Source organism: Myiozetetes cayanensis, unplaced genomic scaffold, assembly GCF_022539395.1.
Source record: "Myiozetetes cayanensis isolate MyiCay16 unplaced genomic scaffold, myiCay2020 scf18, whole genome shotgun sequence".
Lineage (NCBI taxonomy): Eukaryota > Metazoa > Chordata > Aves > Passeriformes > Tyrannidae > Myiozetetes > Myiozetetes cayanensis.
Window position 1 is genome coordinate 512,702 of NW_026087389.1, and position 20,191 is coordinate 532,892.

Genomic DNA, 20,191 nt, shown 5'->3' on the forward strand with positions numbered 1-20,191 from the left:
GGCCTTGTGCTCCGCAGCGGCTGTGCTTCTCTGGAAGTGATTGCTTTGTCTCTCTCCTCCCTGGGCCTTTCCCGGCCGCTGGGATGCAGAATGCTCCTCTGTGCCGCCTGCTCGCACTAGGTAAATTATTTGTGTAATGGGCTGGGGTTATTTTTTGTAAGCTGTAACTGAATCATCAAATCTCCCTGAATTCACTCCTCACGGGACACCCACAAAAGGACCTATTGTGCAGAGCAGTGGTCGGAGCATGGCTGGAGCTGGACAGAGGAGCCACTCAGTGGATTGTGGATCTGCAGAAGCCGAGTCTGCAGCATGGCTGGCGCAAGGGCTCGGATGAGTGTGTGGGGTTTCATGGCACCGGCTTCCGACTGCTCAGCCAAGACCCCTGGAAGAGCCTTAAGCACTGTTGCTGCTTCTGCTGGAACGAACACTTTATCCTTTTTTTCCTCATTTTAACAAGAAGTGAGAAATCTGCCCCAGTGCAGTCCTGCTGGCCCGGAGGCGTCCGGATGGGGCCGGAGCCTTGGGCTGAGGAGGGGCTGCTCCGGGAGCGGGGACATGCGGGGACAGCGACGACGCCGCCCGCGGGGTGGGAACCGGGGTAATCGGCACCCACCGGCAGCGGCGGGGCCGGCTCGGCGGGCTCTGCACGTGTAGGGCACCTGGCCGAGCCGGCGGGGCCGAACCGAGCCCGGCGGGGCCGAACCGAGCCCGGCGGGGCCGAACCGAGCCCGGCGGGGCCGAACCGAGCCCGGCGGGGCCGAACCGAGCCCGGCGGGGCGGGGGCCGCAGACGCCCCGCCCCGCGCGCAACCTGAGCGCGGGAGCGGCGCCAGGGCCCCGCCTCGGCCGGCGGCGGGAGCGGCTGCGCTCGGCTCGGCTGGGCTCGGCACGGCTCGGCTCAGTTTGGCTCAGCTCAGCCCAGCTCGACTCAGCTCAGCCCAGCCCAGCCCAGTTCAACGCGTCTCCGCCCTGCCTGGCTCTGCTCGGCTCTGCTCGGCTGTGTCGGCTCCGCCGGCTCCGCGCTCCCCGCGGTGCGGGCGGTGCGCGGTGTCCCCGGCGCCGCCAATGACGGCGGGCGCGGGCGGCGGCGGGGCCGCGGCCGGCTGAGGTGGTGGAGGAGCGCCGCGGGCGGCGGTCCCGGCGGGACCCGCGCCCTCCCGCACGATGTCAGCGCAGGGCAAGTTCAAGAAGGACAAAGAGATCATCGCCGACTACGAGGCGCAGGTCAAAGGTGCGTAGCGGGGCCGGTGCGGGGCGCGGCGGGGCCGTCTTTGTGTGCGGGGCGGGGCGGGGACGGGCCGGCTCCGGCCGCAGGGGCTGCGCCGCCGACCCCCGCCCCTCCCGCGCTGCGGCACCGCCGGCCGCGGGAGCCCCGGCCCTCGCCGGGCGCTGCGGGCGCGGGGGGCGGCGGTGCCATCACCGTGCGGGCACTTGGCGTGCGGGGGTGGGCGGCGATCGTTCAGCCCCCGAAGCCGCGCTGGGCAGCGCCCGCCCGGGGGAGGGGAGCGGGGCCGGGGGTCGGAGGCAGCCCCGGGCCTGTGCGGTGTCGGGAGCCCTGCCCGCGGCCTCACGGCGAGCAGCGCATCGATCCTGCGGTCCTTATGTAAGGAACTTCGCCTTGGTGCTCCGGCCCCGCGCCTCCAGGCCCGCAGTCATTATTATGCAAGTGCCGGTACTGGTGCGGGGTGCGGAGCTGTGCGGCAGCCGCTGCGTTCCTGATAGTTGGAGAGGATTAAAACTAGAGGTTCTGTCTGTTGAGACCACCAAGCGTCAAATCCCAGGCTCCAAGTTAATTCTTGTTACGAAGGAAAGTTGGTACCCTGTGACACATGGCAGCTCTGCAGCCCCGGGAAGGGCTGAGCTGGATGGAGGCAGAGGAAAATGAGCCGGTGTAACCCGCTCTGTGTTGCACACCCAGGAATTTTAAGTGTCTGTAACAAACTGTATTAACAGATATTTTTTGATAACTTCAGTTTATAAATCTACTCACTGTTGCAACGATTGCTAATTCTGTTATTTGATGACAATTCCTTTTCCCACCTTCAGCTAGAGGATACTCAGCTGCTTACCTCATGCCTTTTCCTTGTGTGTCCCTCTTCAGTCCCCCTGCTATTATATAAAACTGTCTCTGCTCTCCCTTTGCTCAATTCTTTTATATGGATATGTGTTCACCACTTTGTTATGTTTAAGTCTAAGACCGAGTTAATTAAAATGTAAAAAATGGCTTTGCTGCAGATTTAATCCATGCTTGTTCAAACTCAACAGTTTCCCTTTTTCTGCAGATCCCAGCTCAACTGGGTGATGGCTGGTCTGCACAGACTCCTCTTGGAAGTCTCTGCCTAACTGCGGCAGTGCCATGCCAGAGGGAGGGATTCTGGGGAAGGGGCTGGCTGTTGGTTTCATGCCATTGTTTACTTTCTTGCATTTCAGTCTTTTGTAGCTGGCCTCAAAGAGTGACTGAACAGTCACAACACACTCTACTCGGTGCCAATTACCTTTCTGCTTGTGCGTAATTTGGGCAAATTGATGTTATTGCACCCTGCAGTTAAGCAGATGAAATATTCTTTTAGCATGTGGTATTGTTCGTTTCACGGGAGGGGATTTGCATTTTTTCCTAGAGACTGTCCCATTGTTCCCTGTCGTTCTCCGAGATGTCCTGGGCCGGCTTGTTTCTGCTTCTTGGGTGCTCAGGGTGCACAGGGGCTGCTGGGGCAGGAGTGGCTCTGAGCTGTTCCAAAGCTTCATTGCAGGCGTCTCCAGTGTTTTTTCTGATTGTTGTTTGTAACTGGAGTACTCATGTGCCGGGATCATTCTTGACCTGGCTTCTGTAGCCTCATGGTTTCCATATGTGAGGCTGTTAATGCTGGAGTACGTGTGAGGGTGTTTTATTGCACCCCTGCAATCGTGTTTTGGGCAGCTGTAACACAGACAGTTTGCTGATGGGCCAGTAATAATTTCCTTGATGCTGTTCTGTGCCTAGTTACACCTCCAGGAACGTCTGTTTCCTGATGTAGGGTACTTGGTGTGTGTTTTCACCTGAATAAAGGCTGATTCGGATATGGGCAGGGTGTAACTGCGCCTGTAGCTGGGGTGAGGTGGGCACAGTCAGACCCAACAGCCACATGTGCTGCTGGCCTGCTGCCTTCGAGGAGGTGGCAGCTCTGTCCCTGGACACATCAGGTCTGTCACAGGACCAGGGTGGTTTTGGGGTAACCTTGGTGAGATGCATGGTCTCCAATGCTCACAGCTGTGTCCTGACAGCCATCCCTGTCACTGTCACTTCCCTGTAGGACCAGCGCATCTCTGACCTTCCCATCTTGCTACACTGAGATGGGGATAGTGGTGTGAGTCTGGAGGGGTTGGTTCAGAGCTCTGCTGTAGCTTGTGCTTCATCACTGTACAGGAGCAGTGGAAGCAAATGTGAGTGGGCAGACAGGTTTGGTGAGAAGGCAGCAGTTGGTCACTGTGCTCACAGGGACACAAGGGGGGCCAGCGGCCGAGGAGCTGCTGCGGAGGGAGGGGGGCTTTTCTGTGCTCAGGGGTGTGTCATGTGTGCGACATGACGGAGCTGTGTGTGAACCTCACGTGGGGAGGGCGTGTCACCATCTAAACCTTGTCTGGGGCTGTGACAGTGACCATGATCCATTCACTTATGCTCCCCTGCGGTTGGGCCTGGTCTCCCCTGGCTCTCCCAAAGGGTTGGATATAGGCTGCCTCATTATCCCAGATACCCCGTTTATTTCCTTCAGGGATTGAGTCGTTGTTCATTCATATCTATCCCCTTGGTAAAGATGGATGCCCAAACCTCCAGAAATAGACTAAAATGGAAGAGAAATAGTGAGAAATAAAAGGGGAAGTGGCAGCAAGGGGGACTAACGACCTAAGTGTCGACACAGAAATGCTGACATATGAAAATGAAAAAAGGTGAAAATTTGAAGAAGTGATGTCTTATATGGAGGACAGGGCTGGAATTTGAACAGAGCACAGTGCTGGTCCCCATGGCATGGTCAGGAATATGGCAGGGAGAAAGGTGGAAAACCCTACACGTGAGCTCCAGGGCATACACCAGCATGGGTGGAAGGGAAGTAGCTCCAACAGAGCTGCATTGGAAGTGCATTTGAAGATGGATGTTGGAGAGGATTGGAAGTGGGCAGGGTGCTGCTGGTGTGAGGTGTCAGCTAGTGCTGGGTGAGGTAATGACCTTCCAACAGCGCCTGAGGTGTGTAAAACTTCAGTGCTGGAGGACACCTAGAATGAATGGTGGGGGGACATAGTTCCTTAGATTGATTTTGGGAATGTTTTGCTGAAGCCTCTAGCTCTGGCTGTTGCGAAGTAGAGCAAGGGCTGCGATGGTTTGGGGATGACCTCTCAGTAGCTGCAGTGTGGGAGCTGAGCCCTGCCTGACCTGCTGTGCTCCGGGCGCTGCAGCCCCAGTACGGCAATCGAGGAGCCCATGTGCTGTGTGGGGAGTGCGATTGGTGGGAGGAGGGTCGAACTGGGGAATAATCTTTGTGCACAGGGTGATTTATCAACCATAATGGCTCTGTATCTTCTTTCTCTCCCTGGAGAATTGTGTCTGCTCCTCTCACGGTGGGAAGTTGTCCTGAAAATGCTTGGAAAAGATAGAGGGGGTGTGTGGGGTGTGCGCAGGTCTGTGTGAGTGCCCTGCTGCACACACTGTTCCTGGGTGTCACGGGGGACCGGGGGCTGATGGCTGGGACCTAGTGACAGGAGGCTGGCAGTTCTGCAGGGTGCCTGAGGCTCTGGCTCGGTGCCAGTCTGCTTTTGGGAGTGGGAATAGCTGATGGCTTCTGTCTGCGGCTGCTGCAGGCGCTGTCCTTGCAGCTCTGCGCAGCATTTGCCGTCTGCCCGTGCATGGAGTCCTCCCGCTCTCACCTCTGCTGCACAGACGCAGCGCTGACAGCCTCCTTCCCACGGTGTGGGCTCTCTTGTCAGTTATCCATGGCTCTGCCCTTCCCCTCTGCTGCTGCTTTCAGCTGCTGGGAGAGGGGCGAGCTGGCCCCAGCACTGGCAGGAGATGCTTGCTGGACTGTACAAGAAAGAAAATATTTAAGGGTACTTTTAGGAGACAGGTTTTCTTATTTGCCTTAGCCTTGCAGGCAGGAGAGATTGCATTAAAAATAAACACCAATGGAGATGTGGCTGCAGATTTACAACTGCCACATGACAGCTGCCTGCGGAATACGGAACATGCGGATCCTTGGATGCACAGTTTAAAGCGACTGTTTTCAGACATACAGTTTTAATTGGTCTATCTGGCCAGAAAGTTGAATAAATGTCTCTTCCTCATTACTGTCACGTGCCTGATTTGTGGCTTTAATGCAACAAAACGAACCAGTTTTAATGATGCAGATGCAACTGCCTGTGGTCCAGCATTGGAAACCTTGCAGAAAATTTGGCATCATGTTGATTGGCTGTTGAATTTCATATTGCTTCCTGGAGGTTTACCTTAACGCTGGCAAAATGCAGGTCCCTGTGTGATCCCTCTGGCTGCTGTTGGCAGGGAGATTGCTGCGAGGCAGTAGCATCTTGTGTTGTGTGCCTGGCAAGTGACATGATCCCTGATGATCTTGGAGATGGGCCTCTCCAAATGGTGCATATGGCTGAAGAGTGGGAAAGGAATGATTTCTTGCACTACTGGGACTCTTAGTTGCTGTGTAAATTGATAACAGAAATTGAATTTTATATGCTAAACCCATTAAAGACACTAAAAAGGTTTGCAGACCTGGCGCCAAAGAAAACCAGTGTGTTCTCTCCCATTTTCACAGAGCTTAGGTTATCAGTGCTCATTAGCTTTGACTTTTTCTACTGCCATAGCTGCATCCCTTCTTTTATGTCTCTTTTCCTACCTATTGCTCTCTTTCCACTTTGCTCAGAAAATGTTGGGAAAATTCCCATACCCAGTCATTTTCTGGGATGGTGGTTTGCTCAGAGGAGTAATTTTAGTTCACGACTGGGGGAGTCATCAAGGCTTGATCTTGACAGCCCATTCAATAAAATGGTTCTGTACAAAAGAGAAGGTTGCACCCGTTTGTGCAGGGGGGGCTGTTGGGAAACTGCTAAACATCATAGAAACAGCTAGAAAATATCCATTGGCTTAATTGTCTTGCTCAACAAAATGTGAAGTGTGATCCAAGGGCACCTGGTGTGCCTGGCATAACTCCCTTGGCTTTGGTGCAGCTATCTGTGGCATGTAGCAGATTCTGATGGGTCTTTGATGGGTCTTCTGATGTGGTTTCTGCTGTGAGACTTTGGGAGAACTGATCCATGCTGCTCCTGGATTGGTTGATTCCTGTGTAGATTTATTTGTCGTTCTCTTCTCCTTCCCTGCCATGTTTTCTCGGTGGGTCTGGGAGCATGGCCCTGGCAGCTGGGTTCTACAGAGCCCTTCGGGTGCGGGCACTGAGGCCATGTGCAGGCATAGCAGGGGAGTATAGATGTAATTCCTAATAAAGATTAATTGGGAGGCTCTAATGGAAACAAATTTAATCTATTGGAGATGTTTCCTGCAAAGCTCAAGTCCCGGCGCTTTGGCAGAGGCTGGGGTGGTTCAGCTGAGTCAGCAGCTCCTGCACATGACTGACCACCAGCAGCTCTGTGCTCTGGACCTGCCTAAAACACCTTGTGTTTGGGCCTCCTCTGTGGACAGTGGGGAAAGGAGCTGCCAGCCTGTGGTACCTGGTCAGAAATGGGTGTACCCGTGTGCCTGGGGGCCCTGAGTGGAGTGTAGCCAGGCACTGAAGCTGTTGCTTCTTGTCAAGACCTTGCTGAGCTCCAAGGCTCTGCAGGTGCTCGGCCCCTGGGATGGGTGCTGGGTGGCGACTGAAAGCCCCTGCTGGCTTCCACCAGGGCAGGGGTGATATTTAAAAGCACAGGTGCCGTCATTGAAGTGTTTCTTCTCCTAGGACTCTTTTGCAACAGCCAAAGCTGTTGAAGCTGACAGCAGAGTGGAGGTGCCTCTGGCAGGTGCTTTCCTCCTAAAGAAGGAGAAGCTGGCAAAGAGAGTGGCCAAGGGACACGCCGTGAGCCTCCTGCAGGACTTGCCTTTGCTGATCCGAGTGCCTGGCTCCATCGGCCAGGATGGGCTTCATCTCCCAGACAGTGGGATCGTGGGGTTGTGCTTTCCTGCCACGCAGAGGGAGGGGAAGCTGGAGCTCTGGTTAAAGCTCATTAGTGTGGCCTGACCCCCAGGATGGGGTGAAGGCGCATTTAGCAGCCCCGCTGCTTAAAGCCTTGGGTTCACACAGGAGCATCTGTGTGCAGTGAGAGCCAGCAGCGGTTCCTGCAGCTGCCAGCCTGGGCAGAGTCAGCCTGGGCACAGCCTGCACGTCCCATGTGGAGGCTGCGGGCCCAGCAGTCAAACTTTGCATTAAGGTGACTTTCTTTTAATGTGTTCAAAAAATGAAATCCAGACGTGTTTAGAGGTGCACAGTTGTGACGAGGCCTCCTTAGGGCTCTGCTCTGCTTTGGAGGCTGACTTTGTGTCCCTGAGCTCCCGGCTGGGCTTTGGGCTCCTGTTGGGCCAGGAACAGGGACCCGAGGGACGCTGCCCTGAGCGGGTCAGTCTGTCCTCAGCAGCTCCTCTGGCTTGTCTGCTGACCTGTGGTCAGAACTGATGGGCAACGTATCCAGCCTCAGGGTTGGGGCTTGTCCTGTTGGGGCAGGGATCTGGTGGCAGGAGCTGGGGTTCCTGCTGTGCTCCCAGGTGATTTCGATTCAAAAGAAGGGTATTTTGATCCTCTAAACCTGGCCGTGTTCTTTCCTGATCTCTGGCAGCTGCCTGGGCGCAGCTGGCATTAGTCAGTCTACCTTTCCTCCTGATAACAATAAAACCCTCTTGCAACACTTATTCATGGCCTGTAGTTCTGGTTCCAGGTGAAGAGTTTTAAGGGTCGTCAGAGTGCAGCACCAAACGCGCTTCATGTGCTTAGCAGATATTTATAAGCCTCTGCAAGGTATAATATTTTAAGTTCTGTGTGCAGTTTCAGCCCCTGTCAGAAGCAGGATTTACTCTCCCCTTTGCTGGCCTGTAGAAGGTGGGGGGAACTCTCCCCCCTGAGCTGTTACATTTTCTCTTGCCTGGGTTTGGCTCGGTTTCAGTAGCCATTTGTCAAGCTACCACCCACGGCAGCGGCAGCTGAAATCTATTTCCTGACTTGGGAGGAACCCGTGCTCCCGCCAGGTGATGGGACAGTTCACACAGGTAACACCTGGCTCGGGTTTGTGGCTGCAGAGGGGCTCAGTGGAGTGTTCCTCGTGCCACTTTCCAGCAAAACCGGCATGAGGTAATCTCCACTTTCTTACAGCCTGAGTGGCTCTTTAGTCCCAAGCGTTGGTGTAATCCCAGGAGGCTTTTGCTGAGCTGCCAGTGAGCACTCTTCCTGAAAAGGTGAGTATTCCTTCCTAATTCCTTACTAACAAGTGCTGTGCTGCTGTGCCCCACCTCTGTGTGTGGTGTGTGTCCTGGCAGTGACGGAGGATGTGGAGATGTGTGAACAGCATGAGCCCGTGGGGCGATGATGGGTTGTACCTGTCGCTGCTGCCCTCCTTAGGGCTGCCAGCCCTCGCCCTGCGCTCCTGTTCTGTGCCTGCCAGTGTTGGGTGCATTTCAAGCTGTTCATGTCTCCAGGAGTCTGATTTGTTAACTTTTCTCTGACAAACTGGCCCAAGATAACATTTTCTTTCTGGAAGGCAACTGCAGTGGTTTGGGCAGAAGCAGCTGTTGAACAGCATATTGCAACAGGCAATTTTAAGAGAGGAAGTGGAGCATCAAAATAAGATTACCGAGGGACTTCACATGGCTGTGGTGTGTTCCTGGGGCTGGACCTCGTTGATGTGATGGGGCTGGTGTGTTCCACACTGCCATGAGGGCAGTCAGCATCTTGGCTTTAGAGTTTGTATAAGAAATGGTCCCATCATAGCACAGCAGCCTTTGCCTGCCTGGCCAGGGGTGTACAGCCGTGCTTTTTGTCTCAGGGTTGTGCTCTTTATCCCAGGGTTGTTGGAGCTCAGCAGTGAGAAGGCAGCTGGTAGGATCCTGGCCATGGTGGGGAGGGAGATGTTTCAAATCCTCTTCTTTATGTTTAATCTTCCTCTTTGCTTTACCAACAAAGATAGGTAAAAAAGGTGTGGTGACATAATTCCAGTGTGGAAGTTGGTGCTTCCCAGCCTCTTCTGGAAGTGAGTCCCTGAGCTGAGCTCTGTGGGCCCCGTCTGGTCAGAGGAGAGCAGCAGCAGTGCCTCTGGACTAGTGCTTATGTGGCTTTTGGAATGTGGCTGTGCAGTGGTATATCTGCCTGTACTGATGAATTCCCCAGTTTGGGAACCTCTGGCCTGAGAGGGACTGGGGGACCAGGGCTCTGGGAACTGTGAGAAAGCTGTGGCTGTGAGAGTCTCTTCTTTGCATGTCTCGTGCTGTTGACCTGCCTTAAACAATGTGCCTCCCAGAAGAGTATCCATTAGCTTTCCTAGTGTCCTTTCCTGGCTCCTGAAGCCCAGCTGATGTTCAGGGAGGTTCTCCATGAAGACATTTGGTGCTGTGGAGTTTGGGAAAACTACACAGCCGTGCTGTGTCCAGCAGCTTCAGAGAAGAACTTGCATGAGTGTTGCCTTTGGAGTTGGAGAATATTTTTGAAGAGGAGAAAAAAATCTCCAACTTCTCCTTTTCTTTCTTGTGTCAGCCTTTACGAGGAACAGTTGTGTCTGTGACGAGGGATGACCATCCCTGTAATGTGTCTGGCTTTTCAAATGGTCTCTGTAAAACATTGTTCTGTCTTGTAGCAGTGGCAGGTGTGCAGGACAGCTCAGAAACTTGCTGTTGGAATGACTGTGGAGTTAAATTATCTCTAGTCTGTATCAGCTGGGAGAGGAGAGGAGGTTGCTCCTTGGTTGAACATACCTGATGTCCCACCTCAGGCAGAGAAGAGGGGGTGTGGATCTTTGGGGTGCTGCTCATCCTGCTGCTCCTGGGAATGCTCAGGATGCAGCCCTCCAGGGCAGGGATTATATCCATGTGGCTCATGCTTTGGTTACTGCAGAGGCAGCAGGGTGATCTGCAGTGGTGAGGCTCGGCTGGGTGCAGGGTTACTTGGGCTTGCATTGTAAAAGTAAATATTTAAAAAGAGAACAGGATACAAACCTGTGTAAATGACCGGAGATCGGGAGATGGAGGGCTGGCTTTCATGATTTCCATTAAGGGAAAGGCAGTTTTCCACGGCTTTTCTCCATCTCTTGGCCAAACTTTCTGGAGCAGTGTCTGCACACTGCAGGGCTGCAGCACAAGTCCCTGTCACGTACTTGCTGAACCAATGGCTTCCCCTTCACTGTAGCAGATCCCCAAAGATAGGTTTTCTTTTTGCTGCTTTGTTTGTTTGAGGAGTTGTTTGTGTCTCCAGGAGGTTCGGTGGCATGGTGAGAACCCAAGGGGATGTTGTGCTCTTGGAATGTTTAGAGGAGATGACCTCAAGAACAGATTTCTAAGCCTGATCAGCAATTTGATTAATTTTAGGTTACTGGCCTTGTGTGCATGTAGTATTTTTTCCTCTGTCAAATGCATTGGTTAATCACTAATTTCTTCATGGGAATAAAACTTTGGTATTGGTAAGGATTGAAAATGCTTCACCTGCTCAAGGTGATGGAATCCTGCTGTAGTGTATGGTGCAAGCTGAATGCATTCCAGAAAACTTTGTGTGTGTGTAACCTTCGGGTCTGCTGGCAGCTGGTATCCGAGGGAGCTCTCACAGTGGAGTGCTTTGAAACATCACTGTCAGTGGAAGAGCTCTGGCTCAGAGCCCTGCTGCAATAGGTAGGACTGGCTAGTCAGCCTGACTGGCCTAATGGCTTTAAATGGCCTGGGCTTAGGAAGATGTCTGTGTTGAAATCTCCACTTTTTTTTTTTTTCCCTTCATGGAATTTGACTCTGATGACACTTTAATCACGGAGATTTTGGAACTCATGGAAGGACTAGAGATCAGACTGTTGGTGTGGCAGCCTAAAGCTTTTGTGTTGGCAAAGGCTTCAGAGAGAATTCAAGATTTTCTCTGTGTGAAAAAAGGTTAATTGATCTTTGGGAAAAGCCTAAATGTATTGCATTCAAGACAACTTGTTAGTATTGGAAATGTTAAAGATACAGACTTGTATCTGAGCTGGAGAGAAGGGAATCCTGCTGCCATTTTGCAGTATTGGCAGCGGAGCAGGATCGAAGCTGCAGGAGAGCTTGGAGATGGGGCTGCATTGTCAGAGAACGATGATGAGGAGGCTACGCCTTGTGCAGACAAAGGGAATGTCACCCTGGAGTGGGGTGCAGTGTGGATCAGTGGGCTGCAGCTCAGGACAAGGGGGGAACAGCGCTGTTGACCTTTTCACAGGCCACTTGTGTCCTTAGCAGGGAGTGATGCACCAAAGCTGTGTGAGTGCTGAGACACTCCGTGTTTCGCTGCTCAGTTAGTGCGGGAGGAAACACTGCCGGCAACATTATCCTGCCAACAGCAGAGAGTATGTTTAGCTTTTTCTTAGACTCCCCATATTCTGCTGCTGCCTGCCCTCCAAAGCTGATTGGTCACTCCAGACTGATGGTGGTGCTGAGCAGGTGACCCACGGTCATTGTGGAGTTGGGTCTCCAGACCTCATAAGCGGGATGGGGAACGTCTCTTCAGCAGCATCTCTGCAAGGACGCTGAGGACCACTGACCAGCAGTGACTTCCACTGCAAGAAGATACGCCCATAGTTGATGAAGACGTATTGGACCTTCTAAGAAAATGTAATTGTAGGCAGCTGTTCTGTCTCCTCTGTTATTTGGGAGGGTAGGCTGACTTCTCTGGAGGGACAGCGTGCACTAAATAAACCTTAAGGGGTGGGGAAGTCCTGCTCTGGCCAAAAGAGAGAGTTTAGTTTGCAGATGTGCTCAGCCACTGGCAACCATGGCACTGTGGGTTTAAGCAAGTCCTCTTGAATGGGTGGGATATCTCCTATGGACTTTGGCCTGTGGTGCTTCATGCCCTTGGGGTCCTGTTCCAAAATCCCTGCTCACATGAGGGATCGTGCAGTGATACCGTGTTGCAGTATTGGAAAAGAGTCACATTGCTTTTCATCCTGCAGTGGCTGAAGCCTGTCCACACCCACCACTCCAGCATGGGCAGTCAGAGCAAGCCTGGCAAAGGCTCCTCCTTTGGGATGTCTCCTCCTGTAGGTAAAAATCCTTTTTGGTTGTCACGCTGAGGACTTCAGCAGTAAGGTGTGCACCAGTGGGTGCTCCCTGCTCACCAGGAAGGGTTTTGCACATTGCTGCTCAGTGCAGTCACTGCAGGTACAGGCTGGAGTACCATGGGGTGTTTTTGTTTTGTCCTGTTGCCTAAGGGCTGTTTCTCTTTGGAAGTGGGCATGTTTTCCAGAGGGGTGAGTACTTTTACAGTCAATATTATGTGCAGTGAAGCATGCTGAGGTCAGCACTAGTGAATAGGATGCTTTAGGGTAGAATGTGATTGCTAGAGAGATCAGAAAACAATTTCTCCCCCCGTGCAGAACATTACACAATTGGCTGTATATGTTAGAGTTTCCCCTGCAGCATCAAAGCAATGCTCTGAGAGGCCACTGGATTAAGTCACATTGGCATGTCTGTAAATACCCATGTAATAGCTTCAAAATGGTTAAGAGTATGAATGTTTGTATTTTCCCAGAGCTTCTGAGAGGCAGGTTAGGAGTGCTGTGCTGGCGGGGTGGGACAGAGGCTGGGGGGCTCGAGAGGGCAGTGCTGGGGAGCAGGAGCAGCAGTGGGGTCCTTAACTCTGCCTCTCAAGCAGCATCAGAAGCTGCCCATGCGGGGCTGGGTGGCCTGTGATCCTCCTGGGGCTGTGGGGCCGCACAAGCCGCCCCATGGGCTGCCCGGGGTCCTGCTGCTCTCACCTGCTTCCCAACCCCACTGCTGCATTCTGTCTGCAGGGGAGGCTCTTGGCTCCTGGGGCAGGAGGAGGTGTTCCTCTGTCCGTGGGGCAGAAAAGAATGGATCTTCCCCAGCGCGGTGGGAGCAGCGCATAATTGCTGTGATTGAGACGTCCTGCAGCTCCAGGAGAGAACGGGCTGCTACCCGAGCAGCACCCGTTGTGGCTGGGGAAATGGGGACTCCTGAGCTGTTGTGCAGAGACACCCCCAGCCTGGGGAAGCTCACCTTGCTCTGGGAAGAAAAGCAGTCGTGTCACACCTTGGGGAACTGAACTCTGTTCCGTGGCTGGGCACCTGCATCAGCCAGGGAGAGATGTGGGAGATGGACTCACTGTAAAGGCCGTTCTGCAGCAGAGGGCCCTGAGTGCCCTGTGGGGGTGTGAGGTCTGCCTGTGTGCCCTGCTGCACCCAGTGTGAGAGCAGCATTGCCTCGGAGCTCTTGGAAACTGCTGCAGTCAGAGACAGAAACTCCTGTATTTTGGCAGCTTTTGCTTTAACCATTCTTCATTTTACTTTCCATTAAATATGTTAAATGTTTTGTAGGGACTTTCCTATTGCTCTGTTCATTTTTACCACTAAAGTGAGTGGGACTTCTACTGCAGTAATAAATGAAACTGCAAATCAGAATATCCACTTGGATTTTTCAAATAGTTCAGGAAGAGCACGAAGAAGTGTGACAAAAACCAGTTTTAACTTGGAATAGATAAGTGACCTGGGATGCAGGCTCTCAGCAGGTTCTTCCGAAGTGTTTTTTGTTTCTCTTAACATCCTTACTGGATTGTGTTCAGAGTGACTCATGGCTTTAAAAGCAATTTTTCCTGCACAGTACTTGTGTGCTCTTGACCTACTCTTGCTAAAATCCCTGAAGAAACACTAAGTAAACATACTGTAAGTGAAAATGTCATATTATAAAGCCCTGCAAGTGAAACCGTAACAGAGTACTCATGTAGTCATTGTTCTGTGGGATGGCAGAGTGAGATGCACTGTTGGAATAACAATAGTCTGTTGCACGGGAGAGGTCAGCTCTGAACTGAGGGGGAGTGGGAAGAAAAGGAGAAAAGAAATGTACAGTTTGCTTCTCCTGATCACACAGCACACACTCATACATCTCTGGGACTGTGCTGTTGATGTGGCTGCCTACTGCTTTCCAGACACCTGGCCAGTGTGGTAAGGAGACATCCGTGTTGGATGGGAGAGAAGCCTGGAGCAGATGGTGTACCTCCTCCAGGGCTCCAGGTGGAAGGAAGTCATTTTACAGGGAATAACTTCAGAACAAAACTTTCATTGGGGATTTAGTGTTGGTTGGCCATGGGAGTATTCACAGGTCTTCTCCTCAGGACTTCCCTGACTGCGTGTGAGACCTGGGTGCAAACCCTGGCTGCCCCGCTGGTTCCCGGCCAAGGATTTAAGTGGAGGCTGGTGATGTTGTCGCTGTGTTTGATTCAGTGTCCTTGTCTGGGGTGTACATTGCAATGACAGTGAAAAAGACATTATGGCCACCAAGCTAACTAGTGAGCCTGCAGCAATTCACAATGGAGGTATGCCTTTGGAAGAAAGAAAAAAACATTCAATAACTTCTTCCTTCACTTTTTTGGGGGTCTTTATCAGACTGCCCATGGCCAGGGTTTGGTGGGGAGAACACCTTGTCCTCAGTAGCATCTTTGTGTGAAGAGTCTCAAGTCTCCCAGCAGTGAGCTGCCCCTTGGCAGCCTGCATCCAGAGGAAGGATGGAAGGACAGTTGGGGTTTCCAGGTTCTGAACTGCCAAGGTGTTTGTTGTAGCTTCAGTTGTAGGTTGAGTGGGTGTCACATCTTGGAGGAGGAAGAGGCTTTGCTTGCTTCTGGAATCACCCTGACAGTGCTGCTGGGCTTTCAGGTTCTCCTGGCTATGTCTTTAGGCCCATCCCAGGGTGAAACCATCTGTGTGTCGATGGTGGCACTGCCATCACTCCCCTCTGCTGCTGTCCCTCTGTGCAGCCCGCTCGGCATTTCGCTGTGGGGCTCTGTGCTCTTTAATTGTTTGTCATTGAGTGAATTGCTTGTTCTAAAACCAATTACAACCTGACAAAACTGATCTGCCTTATTTACAAATACATCCATCTGGTCCTGGATTGCCTGGTAGAGCTGCCAGAACAATGTGAGGCCTTGATTGCTGCTGCTGAGTTACCAAAGGGTTCCCACACCGGCCTCTCCTGGAGCCACGTGGTGCATGGCTGCTTGGATATTCTTTGTAGGACAGAGGGAATTAATCATTAAAGCAGCAAATGCTGTAAACCAGATAGAGATAAAGCCTCGAGTGCTGTTTCTCGGCCCCAGCCGGAGCAGAGCCTTGCGGCCGATTTTGAGAGTGATGCGAGGGAGGTGCCGGTGCAGCGACCGCGGAGCAGCCCCTTGGGGCACCAATGGCCAGTGCCTCTGGCACCACACAGGTGGGTGGGTGAGCTTGAGTCAGGCTTGTATAGTAGCTGTTAGTGTTAGGAGGGGGATGCACACGCATGTGCTGGAGCTGGGAAGATGGAAACCTGGACTGTTTGGAAGAGGCTGGCAGTGGGTACCGCTGTTCAACAGCTGTGGGAATCCAGATTGCAGGATCCCCACTTGGGGGGAGCCAGCAGATTCCTAATCTTCCAGAAAACTGTTTGATAAATGAGGCAGGACTAAATTCTTCCTTGGAAGCCACAGTGTTGGGATAAGGTTATGTGGGCGAGTGGAGATAACAGTTGCCTGGGGTGCGAGACTCCGATTTCTTTGTGTTCCTGGAACTCACTTTTGAAAAGGCTCAAAAAAGGAGAAAAATGGACTGCTGGTGTCAGGACATTGGAGCTAAAAACCATCACAACTAGTAGCTGAAACTGTTTCAGACTATTTTCATCTTCCTATGAATGTTCAGTTGCAGCTTAAAAAAGATCTGAGACATTATGAGTCAGTTCTGATTTCACCCTCGGGCCAACAGTTCAAAGCTGAATATAGTGAATTTCAGAAGCCTTCACTAACAGCCTCTGTTCATTGTTTAGTGTGTGTGGGATCCACAGAGGGGAGAAAAGAGAGGTATGTATGTAAACAAATTCAACACGAGGGAAGCAGGAAAGAGTTACCCCCTAAAACAAGTAATTGAAAGTAGCGTGGCTGGATTTTGATGTGTAACTGGAGGTGATTGAATTAGTCATTGTGAATAACAGATACGAGAAATTCAGGCCTGGTTTTGTTTGCGATTTTTCTTGGAATGAACTTTAACTTTACTATTTATGAATAATCACTCAGTTTTCTCTGGCTGAGTAACTGAAAATTCATAAATTGGGATTAACTATCAGTACAGAATGCTGCAATCTGCATATGGAAATCTATGTTTACATGGATCTAAGTTTTCCTTATTCTCCATCACCATAGTAACTGAAGATTTTCTGTAAGAGCTTATCTGGCGATGGGAGCATGAGGTAGGATATTCCCATTTTTCCTCCAGATTTTTGAATGCTCTTTGAACTCTGAGCTCAGATCTTCAGTGTCATATCAACGTGATCTTTTGTTATTGAGCTGTTTGTAATTGGTGACTGTTACTGTGCTGAAACTGGTGTTTGTTATAATTCCTGATTCTCAGCACTGCCTGTTTCCTGTTCCTGTTAACAGGTTTTTAATAAGAAATTTTCTGAAATTTATCAGAGACAAATAACAGCCCTTTGATTTCCCTCCCCTTTTCTTCTCCTGTTGCCAGACTGTAGTTTATTGCTGAAATGTCCATGAGGAAAAATCCTTTTCTGACAAAGTGATGAATTTGAGTACACCCAGTTTGCAGTTCAGAGGGACAGTTGGGTGTGCTCTGTTGGCAGGGGTGTGTTCTGCAGCCCCCTAGCCTGTGCTGGGTTCCTTATAAATATCAGTCACGTAGGGACACAACACTGAGTACAGCCAAAGGGGGAGGAAATGCACAGGGGAAGCAGAGCAGTGATAGGAAAAGAGAACTCTAATCCTTTCTGGTAACATGAGCTTTTGGGGTGCAGCAGGGCTGGCTCCTCTGGCCACCGTGGCGGGACAGTGGGGCTGTTTCTGTTCCTCCTCTCTTACGAGAAGCCTCGTGCCCCGAGCAGGGTGGAGAAGTCCTTTGGAGGGATTCTGAAGGCTCTGGGTGATGTCCTGTTTCTGAGTGACTGAGCAGTGTGGGTTGGCTTTGTCTGAACCCCGTGGCTCTGCCATCGAGCGTGGGCTGGTGCAGCCAGACACGTGGAGATGCTCCAGAGGAGCCTGGGATTGTTTTAAATCCAAATAGAAAATCATACTTCCATGGTGATGATCTTTCCCTTGAAATGTAGTTATAGGTCTGTATAATCCAGCTGTTCTTTATCTTAATAAAATATCCTGACTGGAGACAACTTATTGGACATAATTTATGTGCAAAGGCATCTTGTGACATTTTTTGGGAGAGAGAAAATAATCCATTAACATTTAGAGTAAAATTGTTAGGATAAACCCCATGTATTTTTGAAAAGTTCATTTGCTTATAGTTATTAATGAAATCTATGGCTAAATTTAGTTGAGTTCTTTACACATTGCTTAGTTTGAACAACTTTTCCACCTTGTTTTATTCAGTTTCAGGGTTCATTTGAATCAATAGCTCCTAAGTTAAAGGGAGATTTTTTCACTGAATTAAGGAGTTTGGAATTAATCCTTACTAAGAGATAGTCACATAACATATAGACTGACATTATTTCAGTGAAATATTAATATGTAGCCTTCTACCTTTTCACTGAAGTGATTGTAATTTCATTCATAATTTACATTTAAAAAAACCTTTCAGTAAAGTTATGCATCTCGAGTTTGGTCTTAAAATTTCCGGTATACCTAGAAAAATACAATTATTTCTACGTGTCTCAGGTATTTTATTTCCTGCATTTTGCCTCCTGGTTGATCTGTCCCTAACCCGTGCCTTCCTCAACTCCAGCATGTTTTCCTTAATTAGTTCCCTGAAGGCCATTATGTGTGATTTTTTTTCCAAAGAGAGAGCAGGAACAAGGCCATCAAATGATAAAACCTCGGGAGCTGCTGTGGTTGGTCTGCTCGGATGAGGGAGATGTGCCCTGTCTGAGAGCAGCACCCAGCTCTTGGAAGAGGTTTGATGTGTATTTCACTAAAATATTTTTAGCTGTACCATTTTTGTACCAATAACTGATTTTTTTCAGGTGTTTGTAAGGGGATTTTTGTGGTGAGTCCCCAGGTCAGCCAGGCTTTCTCGTGGCACAACCACCCTGGGTTGGGGAGGGAGGGAGGGCAGTGACAGCCCCTGGCTCTGTGAAAGAGGCTGCTTAGCCAAAAAGACTTTCCAAGTTAATGTTTTAATCGGTGGCTTATTAAACCATGTATTATTTCCCCAAAAAGATGTCTCTCCTCTGTATCTTTAGATCTTCCTGGCAGCACAGACATCTTTGACAGATGCTCATCTGGTTTGTTGATAAAATCCTGCAGTGCTGGGAGATCTGACATCCTCCCTGGTTGGTCTGCTAACCTGTTGGTCTGTTTGATGCTTTTTTCCCCCAGTATTGATTTTGAAATGTATTTGAATTTTATTTTGTGAAAAGGGGATGACTCGTTCCTGTGTTTCCCTCAGTGCTAGTGAAGCAAGCCTGTGAAGAGGGATTATCTACGGAGAAAATACCTTTAGAAAAATGTTAAAATTGTCCTGAGAGTGCAGTTGTATCCTAGGTGAAGCACAGTCCTCCACCTGGAAGGTTGGACTGAGGTGTTCAGGGAAGCTGCTGTGTGTTCTGATGGACTTGGTCGTGCTGCTACCCAGAGGGGCTGGAGAGATGGGCAACAGGGGTCTCGTGAGGTTCAGCAGGGGAAATGCCAAGTTTTCTTTTTACCAAAAGATGGGGAAATAGCCCTTTTAGAGTCGTTACGCTGTTACAGGTTACATTTCTTAAAAAGCACACTAATAAAATAATGATGGGCTGGTCTCTAACTGGATTTAAAATGTTTCTCATAATTCACTAATGTCTTTCCTATCAAGGTGCCAAAACGTCTGTTGTGACTTTGAGGAGGCAGCAAATGCAATTTGGAGAGAATTCTGAACTGCCATTTGTTTTAAGCGGGATCTTAGTTCTCACTTGTAGAGCTTCCTGCCATTGCTGAGAAGGCACTTAAACCTTTCTCCTTGTTCTTGTGGGCTATTTAATCCCATCAGTGTGCTGGAGGCCCCATAAATAGTGCTGTGTGAAGCTATTCAGTTCACTACAGTGTAATGGAGGTGGTAGATGTTAGATGCTTGCCTGGGGCACACAGTTCAGTGGCCTGTGCTGGAGGTGATTCCAGCCCTTCCTGCTCCTGGCCCCAGGCACCCGTGTGTGCTGGCACCCAGCTCTGCCTGGCAGTCAGTGGGACAGCCCATGGAGAGTCAAGGGCAAATACCTGTTGGAGTACAACCCTCCATTTACTTTCTCTTGTTGGCAATATCTTCTTTGTCTTCCTTTTCTTGGTGATATCTTCTTCCTCCTTTTGTAGTATCCTGTATCTCCATTAGCACAGGTTCCTGTAGTATTTTGCTGAGAGCAAAGCAGCCCTTCTTTGGTACCAGGGTGCTTTAGGCAAAGAGCAGGAGCTTCTGTGTCAGTCTTTGAGCACACTAACTCTGTGCTCCCGCAGTGAGGACACAGCTGTCCCTCTGTCTCTCTGTCAGTGCAGGAGGTGTCCTTTACTGGGGACAGTCATCGACAGGAACAGTCAGTGCTGCTGAAACTTAGTGGTTTGTCCTATTTTGCATTTATTAGCATACACTAATTATTCATAGGAATAATTACCCTTTTCCAATTCACATTAATTTAGATGGCTTTTGAAAAGCAATCAAGAGGAGCAGGGAATGATAATGCATTAAAGGGAGTAAGGGTATGGTACAAAAGAAATAGGGTGCATTTTATGTAAGCAACCATGTCAAGTCACTGCAGTTATTGGAACTGAGTTTGATGGTTGGTGCTAAAGGTCATCTCTGAAATGTGCTCCCCACCTCTGAAGTCCATTTATGCTTCTCATCTAATTTCTGTGTCTCTTCAGTAAGAAACAACATTATCTTATGGAAGACAGCATGAAAACGGACAAAACCACATGCTAGGTCATTCCACCATTCCAGAGTGGCTTCCCTGCCTGTGCACAGGTAGGGTTAAATCCGTAAGTGCTTCTATTATCAGGGAGCACATGAAGCTTCAGGATACAACACATTGGTGCCTGCCCTTGGCCATAGGGTGGGCACAG

The 20,191-nt window shown here is 50.5% G+C and overlaps 1 protein-coding gene across 2 annotated transcripts in view; it reads left to right on the forward strand.

Annotated features, from left to right (window-relative positions):
• The first annotated feature begins 968 nt into the window (after nucleotides 1-968).
• Nucleotides 969-20,191, forward strand: part of SRGAP3 (SLIT-ROBO Rho GTPase activating protein 3) — an 83,669-nt gene continuing 64,446 nt past the window's right edge. The window contains exon 1 of one of the 2 annotated variants that reach the window (XM_050313090.1): nucleotides 969-1,233. In XM_050313090.1, coding sequence (XP_050169047.1) covers nucleotides 1,167-1,233 — 67 coding nt within the window. In that variant the 5' untranslated portion in view covers nucleotides 969-1,166. The remainder of the gene's footprint in view (nucleotides 1,234-20,191) is intronic. The other variant, XM_050313091.1, reaches the window with a different exon arrangement.